We start from the raw sequence: 19646 nt of genomic DNA, 5'->3' as shown, positions 1-19646 counted from the left end.
TTTCTATCTTCTTAAAATTGTTGAGGCTTCTTTTGTGCCCAAGTACATGATCAATCTTAGAAAATGTTCCATGTGCACTTGAAAAGAATGTATATCCTATTTTTGGGGGGTGTAATGCTCTGAAAATATCCACCAAATCTAATTTTTCTATTGTATCATTTAATTTATCTGTTGCCTTATTTATTTTCTGTCTGGATGGTCTGTCTAGTGATGTTAATGTGGTGTTAAAATCTCCGACAATGATTTATTCCCATCAATTTCCCCCTTTATCTCTGTTAGTAGTTGTTTTATGTACTTAGGTGCTCCTATATTGGGTGTATATATATTAATGATTGTAATAAACTCATCTTGTATTACTCCTTTAATCATTATAAAATGTCCTTCTTTATCTTTCTTTATGGCCCTTGTTTTAAAGTCTATTTTGTCTGAAATCAGTACTGCTACAACTGCTTGTTTGGCTTTTCCATTTGCATGGAATATCCTTTTCCATCCTTTCACTCTCAATCTATAAGTTCCCTTCTCCCTAAAGTGGGTCTCTTGTATGCAGCATATTGAAGGTTCTTGCTGTATTATTCCAGCCTGCCACTCTATGTCTTTTGATTGGAGCATTTAGTCCATTAACATTTACAGTAATTAATGATAGATGAGTGTTTATTGCCACTTTGCACTTATTTTTGCAATTGATTTGGTATTTCCTCTTTGTTCCTTTCTTCTTCCTTTTGTGGTTTGGTAATTTTCCTTTCTGCTGTCTTGGATTTTATTTAGTTTTTGTGACTCACTTGTAAATTTTTGGCTTGTGGTTACTCTTTTTTGTAAGTCTACTATAACTGTGTGTACTAAGCGGATAGTAATATAATCTCAAACCCATCCTACTGAGAACAAAAAATTTAAAAATGAAAGAAAAAAAAAAACCTCGTATTTTCTTGCTTCCCTTTCCTACTCTTAATGATTTAGATGTCTTTTTTTTTTACAACTTAATGTTTATTCTATTTGTAATTCTTGGTAGTTTCCAGTTATGAGTTTCACATTTTTGTAGCATCCTGCTTCTTTTCTATTTAGAGTAGACCTGTCAATATTTCTTTTAGCATGGGTTTAGTGTTGCTAAACTCTTCTAGTTTTTGCTTGTCTGTGAAGTTCTTTATTTCTCCTTCTATTCTAAAGGATAGCCTTGCTGGATAGAGTATCCTAGGCTGCATCTTTTTTTCATGCAGGACTTTGAATATATCTTGCCACTCCCTTCTGGTTTGTAGAGTTTGTGTAGAGAAATCAGCTGAGAGCCTTATGGGGGTTCCCTTGTAACTCACTCTTTGTTTGGGGGTTCCCCTGTAACTCACTCTTTGTTTTTCTCTTGCTGCCTTTGGGATCATTTCTTTATCCTTGACTCTGGCCATCTTGATTATGATATGTCTTGGTGTGGGTCTGTTTGGGTTCTTCCTGTTTGGGACCCTCTGAGCTTCCTATACTTGGATATCTGGTTCCTTCTTTAGGTTTGGGAAGTTTTCAGTCATGATTTCTTCAAATACCTTTTCAATCCCCTTTGTTCTTTCTTCCCCTTCTGGAGCCCCTATTATCCATAGATTGGCACGCTTTATATTATCCCATAGGTCCCTTATATTGTTTTCATTGTTTTTTATTTGTTTTTCCTCTCAGCTGTTCCGATTGAGTGCTTTCTGTTGTCCTGTCTTCTAGGTCACATATTTGTTCCTCTGCATTATCTAGTCTGCTTTGCACAGCCTTTAGATCATTTCTAATCTCAGCCAATGAGTTTACCAATTCTACTTGGCTCTTCTTTATACTTCAATTTCATTTTTGACCTATTTTATATCTCTAAACACTATCTCTTTTAATTCCTCCGGTACTTTGATCACTCTTTTTTTGAAATCTTGATCTAGTAGACCATCAATGTCTATTTCCTTGATTGTGCTTTCAGGGAATTTCTCTTGATCTTTTAATTGGGAGTGGTTCCTCTGCTTCTTCATATTGCTCATATCTCTCCGGCACTGTGGCTGAAGAAGTATCAGTTATCTATTGTGGTACTTAAGGAGTTTATTTACTTACCTATCTAAAGCCTATGCAGGAATAAAACTTAAAAAAAAAAACAAAAAAAGAGAGAGAGAATTTTAAAAGAATGGAGAAAAATGGTTTGAAAACCGTGTGTAATCAGTAATAGAAGAACAATTTGAAGCAGAATAGTAATTGAGTTGAAACATCTTTTAAAAACCTTAAAAAAAAAAAAGGAGAGAAGATCAGAAAACAATATTTGAGACCTGTATATAATCAATAGCAGGAGATCAAAACCAAGAGAAATAAAAATGAAATGAGACGGATTTTTTTACAGTAATAAAATAAAATATTTTTAAAGAAAAATTTTAAAGGGATTAAAACAGTAGACATATACAATTGTTTAAAAAGTAAATTTTTAAAAGGTAATAGAAAATGTAACAAATTTTTAACAAAAGATAAAAGTGAGAATTTTAAAAGAAGGGAGGGAAAAAAAGGTTTGAAAACAGTGTATAATCAATAATAGAAGAGCAAGTTGAAGCAGAATAGCAATCAACTTCAGACATCTTTTAATACCTTAATAAAAAGGAGAAAAAAATTAAAAAAAAACTATATTTGAAACCTGTGAATAATGAATAACAGGATATCAAAACCAAGAGAAATAAAAATTAAATGAGGTGAATTTTTAATAATAATAATTAAAAAAAGATTTTATTAGAGATGTTTAAAAGGGATTAAAACTGTAAGCATACTGTTTAAAAAGTAAAGATGAAAAAGGTAATAGAAAATAAAACAGATATAAAAAAGATAAAAAAAGAAAAACGGATGTGTTCTCCTGGAGAATGTGTGCTCTTAATGGTTTTATCGAGAAATCTTTCTGTCTTTGCCCTGTTTCGCGAACTCAGCTTGCTGTTTCCAGAGGCCCTCCATTGGCTTCCTCATCTGTGGTGCTCTCAGTGCCTGTCGGCAAGCAGATCACGCCCCTCCTCAGCACTGGGTCAGGTGCTTCTCTCCTTCGTGGTGGGCAGACAGGTCATTCCCCCTCCTGATGCCGCAGTCAGATGCTGCGTTAGGGGGGAGGCAGGCGGGTGGGTCATGCCCCCTCCCAGCACCGTGGTCAGGTGCTGTGTTCCTGGCAGGAAGGTGGGTGGCTACCCACCCTCTCCTGGCGCTGGTCGCTCTGCTGCTCTGTGTAGCTGCCCACTCCACCTCGTGTCGGTGCTCCATAGGTGGGCTCAGGGAAGACCGTTGAACCGCCCCTGCCCCTGCTCCGTTCCAAAACTCAGCTCCTTTTTTGTCTTGGTGGCACAAGTTCTCTGAGGTACCAGGGCAGAAAGATCCTATCTGCCTCGGGCTGTAAACAAGTCTCAGTCCTGCCTAGGAGGTTGCAGAGCCCCCAGGTGTGGATTCAGGTCTCAGCCTCGCCCCTTCCAAGCGCTGTGCACAAGAGGATATGTTGGCTGTGGCTGCGCCCCGCCTCTCTTCTCGCCAGAAGCACCAGTAATGGCCTCGTAGGTCTGAGGAGACAAAGGCTACGGAGCCCCTCCCCCCAGGGCACACCAGCAGTGTTGCTTTGCTTTTTTTCCCCATAATTTACGTGGGGCCCAGGTTGTTCTGCTCTATATCCCCTCGCAGCCACAGTGTGCAGCACCCTGCAGTCCTCCAGGGCTGTGTCAGTGCTGCTGTCCCAGTCCTCCGCCCAGCTCAGGCAGCCTGTCCCAGCCCCCAGATATCGGCTCACGTATCAGGCTGGGTGTCGCAGGGACCCTCTGTGCCCATTTAACTTGGTTCTGTCAGTCAAGGGGTGCTCCTGGCAGATCTGAGCCTCAGAGGCTCCCACTCTGTCCTGTTGGCCTCTCCATTGGAAAGGGGGAGGTTCAGTGAAGGAGCGCTATTCCTCCTTTGCCAGTCCCTCCCTGCGGGACTGGTCCTGAACTGTTTTCCTTTTTCTTCTTTCTTTTTCCCTTTTCTCCTACCAGATTTTTGGCGTCTTTGTCTTTCTAAGAGGGTGATGTTATGTTGGAGTTCAGCAGGTGCTCTGGTTGGCTGAGTGGGTCTGTGGATGTGAGTTTTGGTATATTTGTGGGAGAGGGTGAGCTACGAGCATCCTTCTACTCCACCATCTTGCGTCTCCTCTCCATTTTCTCATTTTTTTTAAAACTGTCTTTCTCTGCTACTACCACAGCTAGCTGTTAGAGCTCCACTAATCACAAGTGGTTGCTATATTATGCTTGAAAACGCCCTTTTGCATAAATTGCTCTAGAATCCTGATCCAATTAGATTTGGGTTTATTTTTTAACAAGACAATTTTTAGAGCAGTTTTAGGTTTACAATGAAGTTGAGAGGAAGGCACAAAGATTTCCCATATACCCCTGCTTCCACACATGCATAGCCTCCCCTATTATCAACATTACTCACCACCATGGTGCATTTTTTACTAAGGATGTACCTATTTTGACACATCATAGCCTCCCAAGGTCAATAGTTTACCTAAGGGTTTATTCTTGGTGTGGTACATTGTATGGGTTTGTACAAATGTATAATGACATATATCCATCATTATAATATTATACATAGTATTTCCACTGCCCTAAAAATTCTCTGTTCTCTGCTTATTTATCTCCTCCCACACACCCCTGCAGCAAACACTGATATTTTGATTGTCTCCATGGTTTTGTGTTTTCCAGAAGGTCATATAGTTGGAATCATATAGTATGTAGATTTCTCACTTTGGATTATTTTACTTAATAATACACATGCAAGATTCCTCCATGTCTTTTTATGACTTGATAGCTCATTTCTTAATAGTGCTGAATAATATTCCATTGTCTGGATGTATCATGGTTTATTTATCCATTTACCTACTGAAGGACATCTTGGTTGCTTCCAAGTTTTGACAATTTTGAATAAAGCTGCTATAAACATCCATGTGCAGATTTTTGTGTGGATATATTTTCAACACCTTTGGATCATGTGGTAAGAGTATGTTTTGTTTTGTAAGAAAACACCAAATGGTCCTCCAAAGTGGCTGTACCATTTTGCATTCCCACTTGCAATGAATGAAAGTTCCTATTGCTCAACATATCCTGGCCAGCATTTGATGTTGTCAGTGTTCTGGATTTTGTCCATTTTCATAGGTGCATAGTGATATCTTATTGTTGTTTTAATTTGCATTTCCCTGTTGACATGCAATGTGAAGCATCTTTTCATGCTTATTTTTATTTGTATATCTTCTTTGGTGAGATGTCTGTTAAGATCTCTGGCCCATTTAAGTGGGCTGTTTATTTACTCATTATTGAATTTTAAGGATTCTTTGTATATTTTGGATAACAATTTTTATTAGATGTGTCTTTTACGAATATTTTCTTCCAGTTTGTGGCTTGTCTTTCAATTCTGTTGGTAAAACCTTACACTGAGAAGTTTTAAATTTAATAAAGTCCTGCTTATCAACTATCTCGTTCATGGATTGTGACTTTGTTGTTGTATCTAAAATGGAATTGCCCTACCCAAGGTCATGTAGATTTTCTTCTATGTTATCGTCAAGGGGTTTTACGGCTTTCTGTTTTACAGTTTGGTCTAGGATGCATTTTGAGTTAATTTGTGTGAATTGATGTAAGATCAATGTTAAGATTTAATTTTTTTGCATATGGATGTCCAGTTCTTTTAGCACCATTTGTTGAAGAGACTATTTTTGCTCTATGGTATTTTCTTTGATCCTTTGTCAAATATCAGTTGACTATTTATTTTGGTCTATTTCTGGACTTTCTAGTATATTCCATTGATCTATTTGTCTATCCTCTCACCAATATAGCACTGTCTTTATTACTGTAGCTTTATACTATGTCTTGAAGTCAGGTACTGTCAGTCCATTACCTTTGTTCTTGTTCCTCAATATTGTGTTGGCTTTTCTGGGTCTTTTTTAATATCCATATAAACTTTGCAATCAGTTTGCCAATATCCATAAAATAACTTGTTGGGATTTTTATTATTGTTTAAGGAAATTGTCTTGAACCACTAGAGTTTCCAAGATAAGTCAACAAGATAGAACAAGGGATAATTGTTCCTTTTTCTGGAAAATAAACCAGTGTAACCTTTTTGAGGCAGAAATTTGGGTGAGGAAAGTGTGGATTTTGAAGTTTAAATAGTGTTTTCATTTGATAATTTACTTGACAATGTATGGTTTCCAAGGCCATGATTCCTACATACATTGTTGGTGGGAAGTCAAATCAGCTTTTAAAAGCATTTTTTCTCTTTGTTTCTATACCATATTTTCAAATGCATGAAATTCCTTTAATTTATTCAAATTTTTCATCATTCTAGATGCATCAACTTCTCTTTTACCCCATGTCTGTTATCCCCATTCCCATCACCCAATCTAAGAGAGTATTTATTTTCCATGTAACTTTCTGTGCTATTTCTTTCATCTATTATTTCCACATATAATGTTAATAATTATATATGCTAAAAAATTGGTATATGGCGACAGATTGTACAATTCACATTTTTAATTTATAAAAATATTATTTTCAATTTATCATTATATTTTTGAGCTCTATTGATATTAATCAGTTATATCTAATTAATTAATTTAAACTCCTTATAATGTTTACTTATATAACTATACAAAATTTCACTTATTCATTCCTCTGTTGATGGGTATATTAGGTTGTTTTCAACTTTTTGCTATTAATATAACGCATACATATATATTTCCTTGGAAGAGTGTCTAGTGTTGGAATTTCTGTATCCTAGAATTTGTTTTAAAATTTACTATATATATTGTCATAATACTATTTTAGATGGCTGTACCAATTTACATTCCCACCAGATGGTCATGAGACTTTCCCCTTCTCCCATTATATATTATCTTAATTTATAATCTTGATAATTAGATAGGTAAAACGTTATTTTTTCAGGTTTAAATGTGTGAAGAAGATATTATTCTTTAATTTTTAATGAATAACAAATTTTACTATGTACAATTTAAGACATTGTCAGATTTAGTCCATGGAGATCATTTGTTCCAGTAATGTTTAGTGCAAATATTATATTTATTTCTTAGTTAATCCATATGAAAATTATAAACAATTTAATAGAGAGAAGGAAAGGAGAAAATGTCAAAGAAAGGAGAGAAAATGAGTGAATGGAAGAGAAGGGATAGGTGAATGAAGAAGGCAAGAGAGAATGAAGAAAAGTGAGACAAAAAGGTTAACAAATATGAATAGTCAAAATAGTAGTTTTGTTTGATTATTCTCTTTAGTGATATTCTTGTGCTCTTTTCTCTTCAGTTTTTGTATATTTATTGTAAGTTTTTGATTTTTGCTTACCATGGTATTTCTATATGTTGACCTATAACTATATTCTTTCTTTTTAAAAACTCGTAATCATTTAAGTTCAAACACATTTTAAATGGTCTGCATTTTCACTCCTTTCCCCAGTGTCTTGTGCTTTTAATGTTATTATTTACATCTTCATGTTTATCCCTACAATGTTTATATTAGGTGTAGTTATTTTACAATTAAAAAAATATTTTTACTAGCTTACTTACGTGACTGATTCACAGACTTTATTACACATCTGTTTTACTATTGGAATTTTTCCCTTCCTATGATTTCTTATTTCTTGTTGTAGCTTTCTCTTTTATAATTAAAGAAGAACCTTTAAAACTTCTATAGTCATTTTAGTATGATGAACTCTTAGTTTTTGCTTCTCTGAGAAGCTCTTTATCCCTTCTTCAATTGTGATTAACAACCTTGCTGGGCAGAATATCCTAGGTTGTAGATTTTTCTCTTCTAGTACTTTAAATATATCATGCCACTCCTTTCTGGCCGGAAAATTTCTGCAGAAAATTCTGCTGCTAGCCTTATAGGGATTCCTTTCTATGTGGCTCTTTGTTTTTCTCTTGCTGTCTTTAGGAATCTCTCTTTATCTTTAACTTTTGTCATTTTAATTATGAGATATCTTAGTGTGGGTCTCTGGGTTCATCTTGTTTGAGACTCTGTGCTTCCTGTACTTGGATATCTGTTTCATTCTTCAGATTTGGAAAGTTTTCAGTCATAATTTTATCAAATACATTTTAACCCCTTTCTCTTTCTTCTTTTGGGACCACTATAATGCAAATATTGGTACACTTGATGTTATCTCAGAGGTCCCTTAAACTGTTCTAATTTTAAATTTGTTTTCTTTTTTGCTATTGTGATTAAGTGATTTCCATTATTCTGTCTTCCAGATCACTTATGTAGTCTTTTGTATCACCTAGTTTGATATTAATTTGTTCTAGTATGTTTTCCATTTGAGTTTTTGTAGTCTTCAGGTCTGATTCTTTTTCTTTTTCTTTTTTTTTTTCAGTTTTCTAGTTCCTTGTTAGAATTATCACTGTGTTCATTAATTTTTTCCCTAATTCAGTTAGTATTCTTATTACTAATGCTTTGAACTACTTATCAGGTAAATTATTTATTTCTGTTTCATTAGTTGTTTTTTCAGGTTTTTTTTTTCTTGTTCTTTTTCATTTGAAACAAATATCTGTGTCTTCTCATTTTGCTTAACTTTCTTTGTATGAAATAGGTGAAACAGTTACCTATGCCAGTCTTGAAGGGATGTCCTTGTGTGGGAACATCCCTAGACTGCCTGTGTGTGCCCAGTAGCTTTAGTGGGAGTCCTGGATCTGAAATGAGCACGAGTCACTTCTCTCAGGGTGTGCTGGCATGTCTCACCTTGGTAGGTGATGGGGCTAGTGATGGAGAGGCTAGAATCAGATCCAGGTGTGAGCTAGGGTTTCTCCTCTGCTCAGTGGCCAATACCACCCTATTAAGGGGGTGTTCAGTTTCTAAATTGCTGGAGAAGAATCTTTGAGGGTTAGTTCTGAGCTGGTTCTCTTTCCTCTAAATGTGGGTTCTTCCCCCTCACAGCATTGGCACCCTCACCACAGAAGGGCACTTAATATGGTTCCAAGCATGTGCTAGGACAATTCCAGTACCAGACAGAGCTCCAGACAACTTCAAACTTGCCACCCCTATGAATGCCAGTAAGGGTTGCCCTTGCCCCCTGTAGCTGCTGTTTCAGGTCTGAGCTGGCTCCATTCCCTACAACTGTGCACTTGCCTCAGCTGAGGCAGCCTTCATTCTAGTGTCAAGCTGCTCCATGCAGCATGAAGGGGTGGAGTAAGGGCTTGGCTCAGGCTGGAACATGAACTGGAATAGTTATGAGAAACTGGCCAGAGTCCTGGGTAGTTTCAATCTACTTCCTCTACCTTGCTTTGAGAGTAAGCAAACTTGTGTGCACTCTTCCTATCTGGAGTCTATGTTTCTCACAACCTTATTGTCAGTCTCACTGGTTTTCAAACCAGCTAAGGGGACTTATCCTCCCTGTCTGGGGCCTCAGGGCTGAGGCACCCAATATGTGGTTTAAAACACTCACTCCCCAGGGAGGATCTCTGAACCCATGTAATCCGCCTCCTCTTCTTTGTCCCCTGCCAGGAGCACAGGTCCTGACCTGATCACTTCTCTTCCCACCCAACTCCATGTGGATCTTTCTTATAGCCTTGTTTTGTAACTCTTTCTGCCAGTCTCCAGCTTTTTTTTTTTTTCAGTGAGAATTCCTCCACATATAGATTCATTTTTGTTGTGTTAATGGCAGAGGGGTCGTGAGTTCCATGTCTTCCTACCCTGCCATCTTGATCTCCTCCCTCCAGCAATAAACTATTTTAAATTAAGGTATGTACATTCATTAGACATAATAGTATTGCACACTTAATAGATGGCATTATGTTGTAAACATAACTTCTGTATGCACTGGGAAGCCAAAAAATTAGTATGACTCACTTTGTTGTGATATTCACTTTGTTGTGGTGGTCTGGAACCACAACCACATCTATAAGATATGCCTGTGACTCAGAATTGTGATTGGTGAATCATATAGTAGTTCTATTTTAAATTTTTTGAATAACCTCCATACTGTTTTCCATATGGCTTTGCCACTTTACATCCCTAGAAATAGTGTAGAAGGGGACCCTTTTCTCCATATCCTAGCCAACACTTGTTATCTCTTTTTTTTTTTTTTTGATAATTGTCATCCTAACAAGTGTGAGGTGATATCTCATTATGGTTTTAATTTGTATTTTCCTGATGATTAGTGATGTTGAGCATATTCTCATGTATTTGTTGACCATTGAATATGTTCTTTGGAAAAAATATCTATTTAAGTCCTTTACCCATTTAAAATTTATTATTATTTTTATATTGAGATGTATGATTTCCTTGTATATTTTGGAAATTAATATACTATCATATATATAGTCTGCAAGTATTTTTTCCCATTCTGTAGGTTGCCTTTTCACTCTATTGATTGTTACTTTGCTGTGCAGAAGCTTTTTAGTTTGATATTATCCCACTTGCTATGTTTGCTTTGGTTGCCTTTGTTTTTGGTGCTATATGCAAAAATTCAGTGGCAAGACCAATGTCAACAATCTTTTCTCCTTTTTCTTTTTTCTAGTTTTATAGTTTCCATTTTTTTATTTAAGTCATTCATCAATTTCAAGTTAATATTTGAGCAGTGTAAGATAGGAGTTCATTTTCATTCTTTTGCATGTGGATATCCAGTTTCCCAACACCATTTATTGACGACACTATCCTTTCCCCATTGTGTGTTTTTAGTGCCCTTGTCAAAGATTACTTGACAGTATATGAATGGGTTTATCTCTGGGCTCTCTATTCTGTCTCTTTGATACTTTTTTCTGCTTGGTTGAGTATGCTGTTGAATCTCTATATTGAATTATTCAGTTCAGTCACTGTATTCTTCATCTCTGGTACTTCTGTTTGTTTTGGTTTTTTGGTTGAACTTCTCATTTTGTTCATGTACTGCTTTCTAAATTTCATATAGTTGTATGTGTGTGTTTTTGTAGTTCACTAAGCTTCTTTAAGAGTATTATTCTGAATTCTTTGTCAGACAGCTCATAAAAAGATTTCCATTTTTTAAGGTCAGTTATTAGAACTTTATTAGTTTCCTTTGGTGGTATCATAATTACTTGATTCTTCATGATTTTTTATTCCTTTTATTAGTATATGCTCATTTGAGTAAGTGATCTTCTTTTCAGTCCTTTACAGGTTTGATTCAGCAGGGAAAGATCTTCACAAGTCAGCTCAGCTTGGGGCATTAGATGGATCAAGCTGGTAGCATCTGTGGGCATGTGAGGATTGACTTTGAGGTCTCTAGTCGGGTGAGGCCACTGCCTCCACAGTCAGGTGAGGCCCCTAGCTGGGTTCTGCAATCACCTCTTGTCAGGTGGGTTCACAGGCTGTGTTCATAGACAGGATAGTGCCACTGGTGGACTCTGCAATTGGGTAAGGTTGTGGGCTGGGATCCTAAATCTTCCCTCATTAAGTGGGATATTTGGCTGTATTGCCATACCAGATATTGCTGATGATTAGACTCTGTTCAGGTGGGGCTGCAGGCAGGGCTTCATAATCAGAAGGGGCCTTGGACTGTGCTCTGAGATCAGGCAGGGATATAGGCTGTGCTTGACTCTCAGGTAAGCCACTGGCTGTGCTCCACTCTGCTATTGGGCTGGGCTATCTGGTTAGTGAGGAAGAAGGGGCTGGCTACATCCTATAGTTGGGTAGGCTAGAGACTGAAAAATGCTTCATAGTCATATGGGGATCACATTTCAAGTTGTCTCTTCAAATGGAGCTGTGTGCTATACTCTTATTGGGCAGAGTCACTGGCTGGGCTCCCTGCCTGAGCAGGGACAAAGACTGTTCAATGATTGGCAAGATCTGTAGACCGGGCTTTGCATCTCAGCAGTACCATAGACTGGGCTCTGAGAATACCATGGACTGGACTCACTGTTCAGGCTCCCTAGTTATGCAGAGTGAGATGTTATGCATAATAGTTGAGCAGGGTTTCTGGCTTGGTTCCCTGCCTGAGCAGGGCTGTAAAATAGGCTCTATGACTGCCAATGTTCTCTGGCTAGGCTTCCTAATGGGCATAACTAGATGCTCCCATTGACAGTTAGGAAAGGCTGTGAATTAGCTTCCTTGTTTGGGTGGGGCAGTAGAACAGGATCTGTAGTGGATAAGGCCTGTTGACTGGGGACCCACATCAGGCATAATTGCCAACTGAGTTCCCTGGCCAGACAAGGACACTGGCTTAACTCAGCAGATGAGCAGAACCACTGGTTGAAATCTCTGCTCTGGCATCACTGCAATCAGGAATGCAACCTACCAAGGCTGAACACTAGCTGCTGTAAGCTCCACTCTTCTGTCTCTATCATATCTCCAGTGGTTGATCATCACAGATTCTCCCACTGATCCCCATGAGAAAAGATGCAAGTGGGCCTCTTGGAAAGCCTCCTGCAACACTGGGAAAGCTGGATTTCACCTTGTGTTCTCTTTTTCCCACTGGAGAAACCATGGATCCAGGGAGCCCTCTCTGTGTGGCTTTAGGCCAGCCTAGGGGAGAGGCAATGCTGCTATAGTGTAGTCCCACCTCTTATCCTTCTAATATGGTCCTTTTTGGTCTCTGGTCCAGGAGATTGCTTCAGTCTCATTCTTGGGTTTTAGGATTTTCTTAATGATGTCTTATCTATGGATAGTTGCTAGCTGGTCTTCCTGTGAGTAGGACTAAAGATGGAATGACCTACATCACCATCCTGTTGATGTCATCTTCTCATTTTTAAGGATGTGTTTTATTATATAAAACCTTTAAGGAAAACTTGTTTGAATATTTTTGTTAAAATATGCTTGCATATGGATAAGAAGAAGGGATTTAGAAGCAAAAAATTACGAACAGTTATTATGCCTTTTTTTTCATTATACTTCAGTAGTTAAACACACAGACTATGAATCTACACTACATGGGTTTAAATCCCACCTGTGTTAATCGCTAGTTGTATGACTTTGAATTGTTAGTTAACCTCCTATGCCTCAGTTACCTCATCTGTAAAATTAGGAAAACAATGCTATACACCTCATAGAGTTTGTTGTGATGATTAAATTAGTTATCACAGGAAAAGCAATTATAACAGTATCTTACACAAATTAAGCATTATATAAGATCATCATTCTAAGTGAAGTAAACCAGAAAGAGAAAGAAAAATACCATATGAGATCACTCATATGTGGAATCTAAAAAAAGAAAAAAGAAGACACTAATGAGCTCATCTGTGAAACAGAAACAGATTCGCAGACATAGTAAACAATCCTATGGTTGCCAGGGGAAAGTGAGTGGGAAGGGATAAATTTGGGAGTTTGAGATTTGCAAATATTAACTAGTATATATAAAAACAGATAAAAACAAATTTCTTTTGTATAGCACAGGGACCTATATTCAATATCTTGTAATAACCTTTAATGAAAAAGAATATGAAAACAAATATATGTACATATATATATGTAAGACTGAAACATTATGCTATACACCATAAATTGACACATTGTAACTGACTATACTTCAATTAAAAAAAAAAGAATAGTCCATCAAGGACAAAAAAAAAAAAAAAAAAAACCAGATCATTATATTCTGACTCAAACAATTTGAAATCAGTTTTTCAAAAAAGTGGGGAAATGATTTGCCTTTTGAAACATCTTTTTCCCATAGTTTAAAAAGAATTATACATGAAGATAACAATGCAAAACAATGGACAAAATTTTAAACTGAAAATGGATTATGGATGGCTAATAATGAAATGATCTCATAGTCTTTTGACAGTGTGATTTACTTTGTAGTTAGGCTTCTAATAAATGTGTGATAAATAAATACTCCTGAATATGTGTGAAGATGTGTCTGCGAAAACAGTCTTCCCACAGGTTTCATTTTAATATGAAAAAACTGGAAATAAAAATCTACCAGGTAAGTTATCCAGTTTACAAAAATGATGGCCTATAGATACCATAGTAAACTATGTGTGACAACTGCCAACAGAATTATGTAATATTAATTGATATGTATATATTTTATGAGGTACTTTAGTTAAAAAGCAGGTATTAGATTAGTATTTATGAATATGTATATATAGGCATATGCATCTAAGTCTACACATATATAGAAGTGTGAAAGATTATACAAATGAATTTTACATGTGGTTTTTACCCAGTGGTAGGGTTATGGCTATATTCCATGTTATTCACTCTGTTTAACAATGCATTATGATTTTTCTAGAATTTATTAGCATAGCAAATAGAAATAAAAAAATGTTATTACAACATGGAAATTTTAAAAACATGAATTCTATTTTATCTGCTGAAAACAGCAAAGTTTAATATAAATTCTAATACCCAGTTCACAACCCTGGGCAAAGAACTGATTATACATTTAAGTATAATGTAACAGAAAAAATAGTGTAAGTTCAGCAAAAAAAAAAAAGTGACAATGAATATATGTATGTTCATGTATAACTGAAAATTTGTGCTCTACACTAGAATTTGACACAACATTGTAAAATGACTATAACTCAATAAAAATGTTTAAAAAAAGAAACAAAATAGTGTAAGTTAACACAACTTTATAAGTGGAAGTTAGATTCTGTATTTATTTCAAATTTTTATGGACAAATAGTCTGAAAAATGCTTCATAATTTGTTTCTTTTCTTCTAAGAAGTGTTTGCTATAGAAATAATTACGGGTGTGGTTGCAAATATAGGTAAAAGGTAGTCAAATACTGGTCTGAAATTAAAAGAGAATTTGGAATAAGGAAACTAACAATCTAGGAATTAAGAAATGATCCCTACACACAATAGATGTTCAAAGAACATTTTTAATGAAGTGAAAAATTAAACCTGAAAATATAAGCAAGGTTTATTTATTAGTGAATAAGATTTTGAAACAATCTAAAGTATGTTTTGATATATTATATATAAAAATATAGAAATTATAATATGTAATAATTATGTATGTATTATGCAATTCAATATGATATATAGACATATATACCTAAAACTTTTAGATTTTATTCTTGATATTATCAATGCTACTTTTATTTTCTTTATTTTGCCTATCAATGCCATGTGATTTTTTTAAAATAAATTTATATTCCTTGAATAACAAGCAAAATATTTTTTAAAAATTGAAAAAGAGAAAAAATGAGGTATGTTTTTTAATAGCATTATATCACTAAAAAAATAAAGTTTATAATATCCAGGGAGAAACCTGTGAAGGAAAATGGGCATTCTTCTAAAGTATTGCTGGAAGTGTAAATTGGTACATCCAGACCACTTGATGGTACAGTTTAAAATTTTTAAAAAGACTTTATTTTTCAATTCGACTTCTATGTATTTATGTAAGTACAATAACTATGCAGGAAAATTATTCACAATATATTTGGATTTAATGGGGAAACTTTAGAAACTACTTTAAAATCCAAAGTAAAAAAAAAAATGCTTAAATAATTCCAATAACCCAATACAATGATAATCAGTTGTGGGAGAATACTGAATAGCCAAAGATCTTTTAGATATATTCACAATATATTTAAAAGGAAATCGTGACAGAATACATTCAGTATGATCTTAAATTTGTTTTAAATTTTATGGACAAATAGGCAAAGCCTGAAAGGAAAACAATAATCTCTTTAAAGTAGTTGTTGTGTGTATTTAATATGCATGTCCTCTTTTTCAAGCAATGCGCCTGTAAAATGAAATAATAAAGAAAAAATCCACAAGCCAAATCAATTTCTCATTACTTGAAAAAATACTAATTTAAGAAGATGAGCAGGGAAATATGCACTCCTACACTGTTGATGGGCATAAACTTTATGAAAAAAGCATTTAGCAACAGAGTGGCAGGTTATATGTTAATTAAATATCTTCAATGTCAGCAAATATTCAGCTCCAAATGTGTTCCCCACAGAGTTATTCTTACTGGGAAAACCCGACAAAAATATAAGCATATATCAAGGGGCTAAGTTTAAGAAATTATAGCTCATTCATAATATAAAGTAAAAACAAAATTAGAGGCTATTTAATAATTTGGAAATAAGATAAAGACCTATTATAGTAAAGTATCCCACAATGAAACAGTACATATTATATTTATGAATGTACTAGTTATTTATTTACATGTTTCATGTGTTTCAAAGTTTTTCTTTTTGTCAAGAGGTAGAATTAGGAGTGATTTTGACTTTTTTCTTTATGAATTAAACAAATGGTTTCTATTATAATACTGTGTTATTTGTATTAAAAGAAATCTTTAAAATAAATAAAAACAAAAAAGCTACAGTTCCCCTGATAAAATATTAGGAGAGTGCAGAAATGACTACAACAGTAAGTCCAGAAAATCCAGGTTTCCAGGTCCTCTCACCATATAATTGTACTTGATGAAGGTAAATTGAAAACTATATTTGTGAATAGTCATTTAATAAGGAACCAAGAAAAAAGATTTCAAAATTTAAACCATTCAATTCTTCTTTTAGCAAAGTTTGCTCAGGAAATAATCTTCAATGTAAGCGGGTTTGTGACTATGATATTATAAGCAGCTTGGGTTTGAATGTGAAAAATGAACAAAGAAACCACCCAGATGTTCAATAATGAAATAATGAAAATTAGTATCCCCAAATCTATATCTAAATATGGACATAGATGCATATGTGTCTGTGTCTGTGTGTGTATATATATATTTCTCTAGCTAATCATTGAAACAATAAACAGCCACATAAAGTATTTTAGAAGAATATTTAATGACATGAAAGGAAGTTAAAGAATATCTATCTATACATCTATATCTATCTATATTATATATTTATGTGTGAAAAAGCAGATATTGAAACAGTATATACATTAAAATTCACATGTATATCACATGAAAAATACTGGGCAGGTGCTGATGAAAATGACTCAGGGAGGTAAGGGTGGTCATTAGGATTGATTACTGGTGACATTTAATTTTCTTCTGTTAACTTGTCGGCTTTGTGATTTTGTTTTTTCCCTGCAATGAAGCTGAATTATTTTTTCTGACAACGGCGAAAAGGGCAGAAAGTGGGCACAGGGGAAGGAGGTGATAAAGAGTGTTTAAGTTCAGCAAAACACCCAAGGACAGCGAGAAACCATCTGCAGCCCATCAAGCTGGCCAAGACACACACACACACACACACCCGCGGGCACGCACGCACACACACATCAATTACAGTGACCAGGAGACTATGCAGGGGAAATGGGCATACTTTTTTTTTTTTTACTAGTTGAGCTGGCTGGCATGAATGCAAACCGGTACAATGCTTATGAAGGGGCCATTTGGCAACACACAGGAAAAGTCTTTAAAATGTCCATATGTGGATCCTGCAAGTCCACAATTAAGAAGATCATCCGGTATGCTAGCGAAGATTTGGCTTAACAAGGAAGAATTCACTCATCAGAGTATACACAGTGCTGGGTTTAAACACAGGGAAAGAACTAGGCACCACCTGAATGTCCAACAATGCGGGAATGATTACAGAAATGTTAGGGTCCGTTGATACACTCCTGCAGGCACTGAAGATGACATTTCTGAAGCCTGTTGAATAACACGGAAATAAGTTCAATGGGTTGATTTTTGTTTGGTTTTAGTTTCTGAAAAAGCAGGTTAAGAAACACCACATACATGAACCATTCTGTAACAGTGTGTTAAAAGGGAGGGTGGGGTGGAGGTGAGGAAGGGAGGGAGAAGGAGAGAAGAGCGCCTGGAAAAACAGCACACCAAAAAGGTAAAAGTGGTTGTCTCTGGGTAGTAGGATCATGGGGAGCAATTACTCTCTTGGTTTTCCCTCATCTGAATTCCTTCTCCTTCCTGATGTTTCTACCATGAAATTGTATCACCTGTGCAGTAAACAAAGAGAGAAAGAAAGTGCTTTTTAAACCAAAAAACAAGGAGAAGAAGCAGCCTTTTACCTATCAAGTGGCACAGATTAGCAAGGGTATTCACAACGCCCAAGGCGGGTGTGGGGCGAGGGGAGGAGAAGGGAGGCGAGCTGTGAGGGGGGTGGGAGGGGAGAAGAGAGAGTGGGAGAAAGAGAGACCCAGAGTGAGAGAGATAGAGACGGAGGGAGGAGGGGAGAGATGGAGAGAGTGAAGGAGGAGGGGAGGGCAGGGGGGAAGGAGAGAGGGGGAGAGAGGGGGAGAGAGGGAAGGAGGAGGGAAGAGGAGAGAGAGAGAGAGAGACAGAGAGACAGAGAGGGGAGGGGGAGAGAAAGAGACGAGAAAGAGACGAGAGAGAGAGAGAGAGAGAGAGAGAGAGAGAGAGAGAGAGAGAGAGAGAGGGAGAGAGAGAGAGAGAGGGAGAGAGGGAGAGGGAGAGAGAGAGAGAGAGAGAGAGAGAGAGACCTGCACTCCCAATACAATATACTGCTGGTGGGTTAGGGGGGCAAAGTTGGGGAGGGGGGAGTTGTAAACCGGGTGGGAGCCAAGGTTTGGCTCTGCTGGCTGGCTCGCTCTTGGGATGTCTTCATCGCAAGGTGGCCTCTTCGTCGGTGTCTTCCTCGAAATCCTTGACGTCAGCACTGGTGGACTGCCTGGCCCAGGCTCCCCTTTCGGCCTCTCGTTCTTTATGCGACTTGAATCTCCCAACGAAAATTTTGCGGTAGTTCAGGAACATGCCGTTCATCGCATCGATGGCCCGCTCGGCGGACTCCTGCTTCTGGAAGTGCACAAACCCGTAGCCCTTGGGCCCCTTTTCGTCGCAGGCCACTTTGCAGGAGAGGATGTTGCCGAACGCCGAGAAGATGTTGTACAGCGCCTTGTTGTCAATGGTCTTGCCCAGGTTCTTGATGAAGACGTTGCCCACCCCGCTCTTGCGGAGCGAGGGGTCCCGCTGGGACCACATGATGCGCACTGGCCTGCCCTTGATGACATCAAAGTTCAGGGTCTCCAGGGCCCGCTTGGCGTCCACTGGTTGCTGGAAGTTGACATACGCGTAGCCCAACGAGCGGCGGGTGATCTTGTCCCTGCAAATGCGGATGGAGAAGATCGGCCCCGCCGGGCTGAACTTCTCGTACAGCATTGCCTCTGTCACCTCAGGGTGCAGGTCGCCCACGTACAGAGAGGCCATAGGAAAGTCTGGGTTCCCCTCGGAGCCCCCGCCCGTCTCCGCATCCGCATCTGCATCCGCGGCGGCAGCCGCTGCTGCTGCCGCCGCCGCCGCCGCCGCAGCCGCCGCCGCCGCCGCCGCCGCTACCGCTGCGGCCACCTCCGCATCCGCATCCGCATCCGCATCCACATCCGACTCCCCCAAGGGGGGCGCCGCAGCCTCCGCTGCTGCTGCTGCGGCGGCGGCGGCGGCGGCGGCGGCGGCGGCAGCGGCGGCGGCTTCGGCCGCTTCGGCCGCGCTGGCCTCTACCACGGCCACGGCCGCTGCCGCCAGGGCAGCCTCCTCCTCTTCTCCCGCCAGGGCTGCAGCCGCCTCCGCCAGGGTGGCCTCCGCCACTGCCTCCTCTACTGAGGCCTCGGCCTCCACCTCGGCCTCCACCTCTGCTTCCGCCTCCGCCACGGAGGCCTCCGCCACCGCCTCTGCCACGGTCGCCGCCGCAGCCTCCGCCGCCGCCGCAGCTGCCGCCGCCACCGCCGCCGCCACTGTCGCCGCTGTCGCCACGGTCGCCGGTGCCTCCGGGCCGCTGCCGCGACCTCCCTTCCCGCGAAGTGGGGGAGCGGAGAGGCGGGGGAGGGCAGGAGGGCCGGTGGGCGCCGGAAC

General features: G+C 38.4%; 1 protein-coding gene across 1 annotated transcript; it reads right to left on the bottom strand.

Moving 5' to 3' along the window:
• Window positions 1-16682: 16682 nt before the first annotated feature.
• Window positions 16683-19072, bottom strand: LOC116150933 (polyadenylate-binding protein 1-like 2). The gene has a single exon (XM_064483036.1). The coding sequence runs from the start codon at window positions 19005-19007 to the stop codon at window positions 18405-18407; it is 603 nt and encodes a 200-aa protein (XP_064339106.1). The 5' UTR covers window positions 19008-19072; the 3' UTR covers window positions 16683-18404.
• Between the last annotated feature and the right edge of the window lie 574 nt (window positions 19073-19646).

Source organism: Camelus dromedarius, chromosome X (assembly GCF_036321535.1).
Source record: "Camelus dromedarius isolate mCamDro1 chromosome X, mCamDro1.pat, whole genome shotgun sequence".
Classification (NCBI taxonomy): Eukaryota; Metazoa; Chordata; class Mammalia; order Artiodactyla; family Camelidae; genus Camelus; species Camelus dromedarius.
Note: the sequence above shows the minus strand (reverse complement) of the source record. Positions and strands in the feature narration are given on the sequence as shown.

What these genes read in the sequence shown, in the direction of transcription:
- LOC116150933 (XM_064483036.1), bottom strand. Translation starts at nt 19,007, where the DNA reads ATGGCCTCTCTGTACGTGGGCGACCTGCACCCTGAGGTGACAGAGGCA.